Source organism: Stegastes partitus, unplaced genomic scaffold, assembly GCF_000690725.1.
Source record: "Stegastes partitus isolate 25-593 unplaced genomic scaffold, Stegastes_partitus-1.0.2 Scaffold349, whole genome shotgun sequence".
Taxonomy (NCBI): Eukaryota; Metazoa; Chordata; class Actinopteri; family Pomacentridae; genus Stegastes; species Stegastes partitus.
The window spans coordinates 435,272-446,571 of NW_007578080.1; the positions used below are offsets into that span (position 1 = coordinate 435,272).

General features: G+C 42.2%; 1 protein-coding gene across 2 annotated transcripts; it reads right to left on the reverse strand.

The window, feature by feature from the left end:
• Nucleotides 1-459: 459 nt before the first annotated feature.
• On the reverse strand, nt 460-10,951 carry rab35b (RAB35, member RAS oncogene family b). Of its 2 annotated transcripts, XM_008284168.1 has the most exons (6): nt 10,657-10,940; nt 8,243-8,293; nt 8,034-8,157; nt 2,628-2,752; nt 2,328-2,452; nt 460-1,610 (listed from the first exon to the last, which is right to left on the reverse strand). In XM_008284168.1, the coding sequence occupies exons 1-6, from the start codon at nt 10,706-10,708 to the stop codon at nt 1,482-1,484; spliced, it is 606 nt and encodes a 201-aa protein (XP_008282390.1). In that variant the 5' UTR covers nt 10,709-10,940; the 3' UTR covers nt 460-1,481. The 2 variants fall into 2 exon arrangements, with proteins under 2 accessions (XP_008282390.1, XP_008282391.1); XM_008284169.1 differs by lacking the exon at nt 2,328-2,452 and having other exon boundaries at nt 10,657-10,951.
• Nucleotides 10,952-11,300: the final 349 nt, after the last annotated feature.

The following is an 11,300-nucleotide window of genomic DNA, read 5'->3' on the forward strand; positions in this document are numbered from 1 at the left end:
AAAAAAAATGCAGCAAATCCACAACAGTTTGGATACTAAATGCACCTTTTACACACCCCTTCAAACAAAGTGTTACATGCTCAAAAACAAAGGCAAAAAACCACAGTTTGCTATGGATCAGAGGACATGGCCACCAAAAACTACGAGAAGCCGGTTTCCAGAGTAGGAGCTTCCTTTATGGACCGAATGCAGGAGGTGAGTCTGTCGCCGTGAGAGGTGGTGATATGTGGGTGTCGGGGAGAGACGGCTAGTGGCTGCAGAGAGAGGTCTAGAGAAAGCAAGAGAGAGAGAGAGAGAGAGGAAGGAAGCGCATCCTGAGGACTCAACAGGGTCCCATCAGACCCTGATTCACGCTGCCTCTTGGCCAACCAGGGACCACTGTGGCAACAGTCCAATGAGAGGCGCCGCTGAGCTCCTGATATATTTTTTTCAATAATATTGGCAGTATCGTTGTTTTAAAAAAAAAAAAAAAAAAAGATGGAGGAAAAAGGTTTAAAAGCAAACTCTGTAAAGCATAGTAAGACTGCAGTGAATGGCGCAGTCAGAGCTTGATGTCCCAGAGCTCCAAGAGGGATTCAACTGCTCCGCTGCACTTAAAAATAAAATCAATTACTGTTGGCTCAGCACTACTGGGAGTTAAGAAGAGAGAGGGTGGGAAGCTTGGCAAAATATAGACAAAGAAAAACGTAACATGAGAAGTCACCAGTTCAGTCCATCGGATTAGTTGCTAAAGGTTGTCTACCAATCATCATCATCATCCGTGTGATTTTTTTCCCCCATTAAGTCAAATAAAACAAAACCTAGCAGTTCATGATCGGTTGGGGTGAGCCGCAGCAACGCAGGTGTCTGAAATGTTGAAACTGTAGAGAGGTGGCGAGACCTCCACTCTCACTCATGACACCCATTCATAGAACCGACTCCCAACCACGCAAACATCCCGCCCCTCCCTCCCCACCCACCCCAACCCCCCAAAAAATAAAACTAGAAAGAAACAAATAAATCCAGAATAGGTGAGCCCTCCTTCTCCTCGGGCGCAGAGTCTGACTCGACTCTGAATGTCCCATGTGCAGTGGAATGAGAAGGAGAGATGAGATACTGGTGGAAGAATATGGGGATTATGTGGCTATAAATCGGAGCATTATGGTGGTCAGTTGTCAGCTTGCAGATCCTTTAACAAAGGAGGACCTCAGGTCAATAGTGCCCATCTGCTGAATTCCAAATAAAACTTGATCTGACGTCTAATAAAATCTGTACACTTTTTTTTTTAAAGTCTTCATGATTAGTTTGTCCAAAAGGGACATTTTTTCCATTTCCTTATTTTTTTTTCCTTTCTTTTTTTTATTTTTTTTTTTTATCTTTCACCGTATATTTATTAAATCTTTATCTGCTCTTTAATTTAGATGCTCTGAGTCCCATCGTGTGTGTGTATGCATTTGTGAAGAAAAGACGCCGCCGGCCTTTTGTGGATGGCTTCGAGGTTGCTAGCAGCACTTTTTCTTTCGTTTACTGTTCCGGGTGAGTTTGACCACGTCGTTCTGTTGCTGCTGCTGCTGCTTGGCTAGCACCTCCTTCTTGGCTCTTAGCACTAGCTCTGTGATGCAGTTGAACATCTGCAAAAGAAGCAAAAACCAACATCAAGCAGTGACTACAGGAGCCATGTGAGCAGTTTATGACACAGAATCAGGCTTTTTGAAACCCTATTCAGAACGGACTTCATCAGTCTGTTCAAGTGAGGGCATCACTTCATGCGGACACAGGTCACATTTATGTTTCACTCATCGCTGTATTCAGACAAACCCACCAAAGTGATACTTGCGAGTGGATTTGTTTCCAGGTGGTTTGGTAAGCTAAGCCAACTTCCAGCTGTAGCTTCAAATTAAATCAACAGCTATTATAGAGGAATTAATCTTCCAGTCTAACTCTCATCAAGACAAAAAGAATCCCATCAACTAGTCAACTGACAGAAATTTAAATCAGTAAAATTCCAAAGCTGACCTACTATTAGCTTTTCAACATGACATGACATTAACATAATTTAAACAATTTTAAACAATTTCTAGACCAGTCATCTCAATTATTAACTAAAAAAAACGGTTGGCAAATGTATTGGTACTGAAAGTAAGCTACAGCTGCAGCATAAAAATTATTCTTAATAAATGGTTTGTGCAATAGGCAGCTGTACATTCAGCACACTGACAGTTACTAAAGAGCATTCAGACGTTCAGCTGAGCTGCTCTGCATACCTGGCATGTCCAACAAACTGCTCCAGACAAACGCATCAGTCTGCAACAAGTCTGAGGCCAGAGACACCGAGAACAATGAGTTACCTCTTCAACGTTGATGTTCTCTTTTGCACTTGTCTCAAACAGGCTGATTCCCATCTGCTCTGCAAACTTCTGCGCGTCAGTCGTCTCGACCACCTTGGAGTTGGGGTCATCGTTCTTGTTTCCCACTGAAAGGAGAAAATATTGCCAACGTGATGCAACAGGGCTGCCTCGTGTCAAAGGAGAGTAAGGAAAGATTCATCACATTGCTTGCAAATAAACAAAAGAGTGCATTAAAGAGAAGGATAAGCCAAGGAAGCCAAGGTGAAGAGTATCTGGACTTTTTAAACGTGCTTCACTCACCTAATATTCGGCACACGTCGTCACAGTTCTGGTTGATTTCATGTAACCATCGTTTAACGTTGACAAAGGACTCGGCACTCGTGACGTCGTATACCACTATGACCCCATGCGTTCCCCTGTAGTATCTAAAGATAAAAAGAGAGAAAGACACAGTCCATCAGGCTTTCATATTAGCACCTCAGTGAGCCAAAAAATACATCCACATATTGATGTGGATATCTGATCTGATTGTTTATGATACTGTTGATTATGTTTTGATATTGATCTGATGTGGAACATCTCAACAAAACATGTTGTGATTGTGAGTCCGAAGAAAAGCAGAACAGTTAGTTCAAAGTAATACATAAACAGTTGAAATCGCTAAAGGTAACAGATAAATAGCTCGTGTAATTAGGTAAGTCATTTATAAATAAGTTAAACCATTTTAATTTTAACTACAACCAGGAAGGAACAAATAAATAGCTGAAATAGCTGAAAGTAATGAATAGAGAGTAAAAATAAATAAATAAAAAATCAAACAACATGAATATGAATTCATCATAAAAAGAATTTGCTTAAAGTAATAAATACACACTAAAATAGCTGGGTAAAGGTAACAGATGAGTAACAGAAATAGTTACAAATAATTTCAAAAATAGCAGAAATAGATAAGTTAGAAGTACACAGTGGAGATAGTAAGCTGGAAGTCAGGAATAATTAGAAGAAATTGTTTGCTAAGGTACTAGATAAATAGTGGAAGCTGGAGGCTAAAAACAATGAATAAACAAACAAAAACAAAAATAAACAAAAATTATTGGCCAAAGGTAAAGAATAAATAGTAGAGGTTATCTACTAAAAGTTTACTAAGAGTAATTAATTACTAATTTTTGCTGATCGGAAATTGTAAAAACTGCAAACTACAGCAAGGGACAAATCAGAAGTAGTTAGACAAGTAATGAATGAACTGTAAAAAAACATTAGCAAATGGATAAATAGAAATTGCTTGTTAAAATGTGACAGATAACCAACTAAAGATAATGGATAAACAGTAAAAAAAAAAATACTTCAAGGTAATTCATAAATACTAGAAATTGCAAGCTAAAGTAATGGAAAAACGGAAGAAGTGGTTTACTAAAGGTTATGGATAAATAGAAGACAATATTTTACTTAAGGTAATGGATGAATAATAAAAAGAGTTGATGGTAGAAATAGCTTAACTTAATGAGCAGTCAAAATTGCTAAAAAGTGCTCAAATGATTAAAATGGCTTAAAGTAATGGAAAAATGATTGAAGCAGCTAAACATAAATGATGAATGAAATAGGAGTAATGCATAAGTGTTTAATTGATGACTTCAAGTTGCATCCAATCTAAACCTCAGCATTACAAATACAACCACTTTGACCCATTTATCAACAGTTCACTTGGAAAAAAAAAATACTATTATCCACTAATATACCACCAACTGCTACAAGATATTCGCTGTCAAATCAGTTTAAATGAAGACACCTGGAACATGACAAGAAGTGTTATTGAAGAGGCAGCGGAGTTCATCTGACAGTGCTGCTGGACACCACTAAAGTAACTAATGCTCATGTCCAGCAGGTGGAGGCAGATCTCAGTTTGGAAGATACACAACTTAATCATCTCAAATGTGCAAATATATATATTTAGCTGTCCAGACTGAATCAATGAACTGCATCAAAAGTTAGCACTGCATCCAAGTAAAATGACCGCTACAATTATGCACCACTGAAATACATCAGGGCAGAGTGTGTGACTGTGAAGAAAAGGAGGGAAGTTCACGAAAGCCAGCATCTGCCCCACACAGACAACTGAACCAACTTCAAACAGTAGCCAGACCCCAGAAAGGGAGCATCCCCAGTGTAGCTGCACTGCGCCAAACAAACACAAAGAGCCTTTTGTCATGCTCACTATGTGTGCGCGTGTGTGTGTCAGTGTTTTTGCCTGGCGTGACAGTGTGGGGATACAGTGTTGTCTGGACATGTCCCCAATGTGCAGCAGTAATGGGCCACCAGACAGCAGGGGAGGACGGCTGTGTGTGTGTGTGTGTGTGTGTGTGTGTGTGTGTGTGTGTGTGTCTGCTTGCTCAGTGCACATGAATAGAGAACCATAAACTGCCAAACACACAGCAGGCACGTGGGGCCCCACCTGATGTCACCTTTTCTGCAGTAAAACTCAGCACAAACAGGGCAGTAAAATGTTAATATGCTGGACTTTTCACTCCAAAATCATCATTCAAGGGGCTCCCTGGCGGCCTCAGGGCCTGACCATGTGATCACGATGCCCTTGGTTCGAGTCCGACTGGGGAGCTTTGATGCACGTCCTTGCCTGTGTTTCTCTCACCTCATTTCCTTCTTGTCTCAACAGTCTAGCGTAGTTACTTGTGATTTTTATAATCTCATTATAGACTCTTTTGTTTACAGCCCAAAAGCAGCACATTCTTGTGAGTTTTGCAAATAAAAATGAGAATAAAATCCATTGTAACTAACTAGAAGAACACTAAATTTCATGATTTATGTGCTTTTGTTGTGCTGTGACTTCAGAAGTCCTGATGTGGACATGAGGCTGATGGCTGTAGGCCTGCCAGAGGTGCAGGATCGGACACGTCGACCACCTCAGGTTAGTCTGCCGAAGCAGGTCACTGCCCGTGAGCCATCTCCACTGCGAAATTCATTTAGGACCTAATAAGGCACCATGCCACTCTACTTCAGCAGAGGGAACAAACAGCCTTAACAGGCTTCCTGCTTGGTGGAGGGATTCCTGCAGAACGACTAGAAGCAGTGCTCTTAAACTAGGACGGTCATACTCCTCAGGGACTGAAGCATCAGCACTGCCGAGGATTTAATGCTTTCTGGATGATTTGGGTGTTTTGATCGCCCTTACTGTGGCAGAGCTGGTGCATAATAACTGTCAAACATGCCCTCCTGGTCTTGTTGGGGACAATATTCTCAAGGCTTGGATAGTGACGTCTTAATAAGTGCAGGATCTGTCTGCTCCAGGTAAAGTCAAAAAAGAGTGAGTAGGTAAAATGACTGCAGTCTGAGCTGTAGATCACATCAACGCTGTTTCCATCAGTGCTGCTCAGGTACTTTCTTCTCTACATGGTGAGTAACTGCATATTTATGCACACCTCTTGCTGCACTCTAATGTCAATTCGCTCCATATAAACTGCATAAAATGAAAGTCCACATTCCAGCAATAGACTATATTAAAGAAGGGGATGTAGTCTCAAAGTCAAAAGGCCTTAAAGGTACATTATTTCTAATGGCCAGCAGGGGGAGACTGAATTGGTTGCACAAAAAATTTACGTTGATAGTATTCCATAAAAAATACTTCTACTTTTCAGTAGAATTGTTACCTAAAATATAGTTTTCCTACTGACTTCTTAATCTTAATCACTAGTCCCATGTCTCCTTTAATACAGTATGATGTCATCTTTGTACATTATGGTTCATTATATAGTTAAACAGACAATAAAGCAAGGTATGCTTTAGGGTGGGGCTGCCTTGTAATTGCGATTGATTCAGCATTAGCTGAAAACATAGCTTTTGCTATATTACCAGTACTTGGCCCTGCTCGGCTGGTAAACTGTGTTAACCGTAGACTGTGGGGGTGTTAATCCATGTCCTAATGCGACTGCAGCTTCTCAGTTTGTTTCATGGTTGTGATACATCTCCTCCCCACATCCACCCTCTTGTCTAAATCTGGTCACTTTTGGCTCCAAAAACCAGAACAGCCAAGATGCCAAACTTAAGGCTTCCAAACGGTAATCCACAAAAAAATGTGTGAAGTCATGACGGTTACGTCCACTTCTTTTACACAGTGTATGACTCCAGCTGGGAACTTCACAAGTTTTGGTCCAAGACACAGAGCACATGAGTAACTGGCTTTCTCGCAAAGTGAAGGACACAGGTGGGCAAACAGCAACAGCAGCGCATTACACCTCAACAGCTGGAGAAACGCCGCAGTGATGAAGGAAAATGTGCCATTTGTTACCATCACTACTAACTGTATACCTGGAGTGTAGTTTAAAGAAAGGTGGCTTTTAAGCACCCATAATTAATAACACCTAATGGACTAGAATCTGTTGGCTGTGTAAATAAGCAACTAGCACGTAGCCATGCAGAAAGCACTGAGCTTGAAATATCTCTGTCAGAGAAAATATCACAAAGTTTGTCTATCCAGAAATGTCTCTGATACTCAAGACAATCTAACAACATAAGTAGGGCTCATGGCAACACAGTAACGACATCAACATAGATACCGTTGAATGTTGAAAATGTTTCTGAAAATTTGAGGATCAAATTCAATTGACGTAAACTTCCTTCACTCAGCCAGCAATCTAAAAACTGGCTAGAGGCTAACTATTGCTGCATCTTCCAACCTCACACAAATCTAATCCAGAGTCTTATTCATTAGCATTGTGCTGCGAGCTGCATGAGTCAAAGCAAATGATGTAGTGTGCTTTGAAAACTTGCCCAACATGGAAAATGTTTCCATTCAAGAGTAGTCAGCTGCTGCTGGTTTTATTCATGTTGCGACTTAGATGAGGCAAAACTGAACAGATATTAAAAAAAATTAAAAATGACTTGGTAGTCAGATTTAGCTCGTGGGCCTTGTGCTGAACACATGTTTTACAACTGTATGTCTACCAGTGAGAACCCTTGGTCTTGTGTTGCAACATAAAACAAAAATAATGTCAGGTGATAAAAGTCTGCACGCCAGCGTGAGAAAATGCACTATATCTGAGTCCCAGATTTAGAGGATAAAACCAATCAGTTTTAATGTTTTTATTGTTGTTTTCAACAGCAATTAACCGATACAGACCAAAAACGACAATAAAATGATCCTACTAACAAGTATTGTCTATATATCCTGATACTGCTTGTGTCTATTTGTCATAAAACGGCCCCTTTATGCACTAATACTTTTGGTAGAGCAATGAAGGTCTATGGTTAAGACACATAATATCCATTATGTTTAGTCTATTTAGGTGAGTTTTTGAGAAAAGATAAAAACTAAAGACAGTGTTTTCTTTTGAAAAGGTGTGGCTCTGAGGCACATGGATGCTATACAACACTGGACAGCAGTGTGACACTCACTACAAGTATAAGAGGGCAAAGACGCCAAGCCGCCTCCGTCATGTGTCACTACAGTATGCGACCAGGAGCCTCCCTCTCACATCTGTAATTAAGATCTGTGGGGAATTCCACCCAGTTTCATAGAGCAGCACTGGCTTACTCTAGCTGTCTGCAAACTTCTTCCTCAAATAAATACCTAATCTGAGGACTGCAATAAGCTTTTCTTGGTTTCAGATTTGATTGTTTAATGAAAACAAAGATCGTCTGCTAAGAACCCCATGTGAATGTGTGTGTGGGTGTGTGTGTGTGTATGGATCTACTTACGTGGAGGTGATGGTGCGAAAGCGCTCCTGCCCTGCTGTGTCCCAGATCTGTAGCTTCACCTTCTCCCCGTTGATCTCCACCGTCCGGATCTTAAAGTCCACACCGATCGTGGTGATATAGCTACCTGTAAACAAATACAAAAATCTGCTTTAATGAGCAGCAACTAAAATACAGAAAGTCTTGGATTTAGCTGAGGTAGAAACACTCACCTGAAAATGTGTTGTCTGCAAATCGCAGGAGGAGACTGCTCTTTCCCACTCCTGAGGAGGAAACACGCACAGTATGAGATTTATAGTACAACACGTTTCCAAAATGAAACCCATATACAACCAAGAACAAATGTTCATTCTTTATGACACTTGACTTAGTTCTCAGACTACATTTGACTGAGGTGTTTTGGGGGCTTTTGTGCACCACGATAAAGCCACCTTCAATAGGGTTTTGGTTTCACACAGTTAACCCTGAGCGACGGCAAATGACGACTACAAACCGAGAAAGGGGACTTCAACCAGAACAGTTGCTCTAATCCTTGTGTACCGAAAGATTTTGTACTTCAAGTCACACAGACAAAGTTATACCTGTTGCACAGTGTGCATGTTGAGGGATTTAAGGTAATCAAGGCTACACCCTGCATGTTCATTTGGATGACGTTTGTAGCAGCAGAACAAACAATTGCAGCTGGGAAGGCATCAGTAACAGGCAGAGAGGGAAGGCCACAAATGGAACAATTAGATCTATCTGGGTTCCTAAAAAAAATCACATCTAATAGTCACAAAACAGACAAAAGAAGAGGACAAGAAAGAGAGACAGGGAATGGGGTTGAAAAGGAGGATAGCTGAGTAAGGCAATCACTTTTGTGATCATATATCAGTAGGGTGTCTTCAACCAATTGGCTGTCAGGTTACAAGGGCAAGTTAGGAAGTGAGTGCTGCCCAGCTGGGTGGGACTCAAGCTGCAGCCCTGTTACTTAGCCTACCTATTGTGTTATTGTCATCTCATGTTTGATTGGTCCCTACATAAAAAGCTCTCAGGTTCCTGTGATCTCCACACTACAGAGTTTTGTTCAAACAAACAATAAGCAAAGCTTCAAAGCAGAAAACAGATCATCAGCAATAATATGCCATGCTGTCCAGCTGCTCCGCCAAAAATCCCCATGTCTCCAAGAAACTAGAACACTTGGGGTATCGGTGATAAATCCATGACACGTCCACTGTCAGCTTTGCTACCTGAAGCTGAGTGTGGGCACATCAATGCTGCAAGATTCTTTGTGGGCCTCATAAAGGAGTGTCAGTAAACATCTGATGCATTTAATGAAATGCTTAACAGAGTTTGTTGTTACACAATTGTGCTTATGTCAAAACCACTTTTCATGAGCAGACTTGTGCTACTGTGACATGTCCAGCTAAGCAGTACAAGTCAGCCTCAGAGCCGCTCAGAGATCCAGTGTGAGGACGAGAATGATTCTTAGCAGCCAATCTGTCTACATGCAGCTGAAGAGGGGCAGAAGGTCAGTGCATCTTTCCCAAATAACCTCTGTGCAGCACTGCAGACAGTTGTACTTCCATGCTGCAGCTGACGGGACACTGGCCCTTGTGTGTGAGATGCAGTGAAGGGCTTGCTGTGCTGCCTTGTCCTCTACTGTGAGCAGCCAGCTGATGGGGTAGTGCCAGGATCGGGGCTGTCAATGAATGCAAAGATCATTGCTCACAAAGACTGAGGGTGGAGTAGCATTAAAAAGGCACAGTTTCACTAAGATACAAGAGGAGCAGCTCTTGTTGCGTCTACACAGATCTCTATTATGTATCTACCTGTAGCTGTGACATTGCTGAAGGTAACCACGTAGTCAATAGTCTTTGAACCTCTACAGCTGGCAGACAGATGCACGAAATTAAGGGATACTTCAGCTGATATTACTACTTTGTCAGTCTAACTTCAGTACAGTTTGACTCGTTGGGTGCAAACCAGTGTTTGCAGCGCAGCATTCCTCAACTAACAAGCAGCTAGGACTTTCATGCTAGCCGGCTAACTGAATAACAAATTCCATTGCAATAACTTTAACTAACTTAGTTAACTACATGGGCTTAAAATCTTTATCTTGCATAGACAAACTCATTAGAATAAGAGCCCCTCAGTCCAGCAACCGATAAGTATCAGTTTCTACATAACCAAGCCAGAAAGTCTAATGTTAGCCTAGCTCCCAGCTAGCAACATAACATGGCTAAGAGAGGACACAAACAAGAGGCCAAAATTAGAAGAGTACTAGCACCCCCGTAATGCTACTGAGGCTACAGTGTGTGTTTTGTTATGGAGCTATAACTAATTTCTCAAGCAATACAAAAACAAGATCTTGAAGAGACAAACGGTGAAGATCTGGAGGCGGTATCCGGCCTGATCGGCTGACATGCCCAGCCCGGACACACAACCTCCGCCCTGTCACTGACTCTGAAATATGGCGGTGTGTACATTTCACTAATTATTCCCGTGCATGAAATCAAGAATATTACACAATAAAGGCGTCGGGGCAGCACACAGCGGGCACAGGGGTGTACTTCTGCTTCTCCCCTTGGAAAAAAAAAACACGACAAGGCCCACTTCCCGTCCCGCATCCCCGGCGTCGGCTTACCGCTGTCACCGATGATGAGCAGCTTGAAGAGGTAATCGTAGTCCCTGGCCATGCCGGTAGCTGGTGGCTCTCCCCCGCCTTGTGCCGCTTCTTTGCTCGGTGTGCTTTCCGACTCCCTCGGCCCGTAAAAAACTCACCAGCCCCCCAAATCCCCCTGTGTGAAAGAAAACGACCACTACCGATGCTAGAAACTGCTAGCCCCCGAGCCGGCGGCGTTTTTTCTCGGGGTTTCGCGGCGTCAGCAATCCTCTCCCTCCGCTGCAAACAGCCGGAAACTCCGCTTCCTCCTCTAGTGGAGCTGCACCCAACTGTGACCCGGTCTCACTGCGCAAGCTCCGGCTACAGCACCGCCGGCCCGTCCCATTGATGAACACTGTGCGCAGGCTACTGGAGGGACAGCAGACTTGTAGTAGCCCGCGAATTGTCAGCATCCACAACCAGGATCCATCACATGTCCTTATAACTTACTCTGAACAAGCTAAATCACACTACACACACTGATCACCACCAGTCATGTAGCAAGATAATTTATCCCTCTATTACCATGACTAGTACTTCATAGGTAATTACAAGAGGGGTCCCTCAAGGGTCTATTTTAGGACCAATTCTATTTAGTATCTATAATAATTATCTTCTTCAAGTGT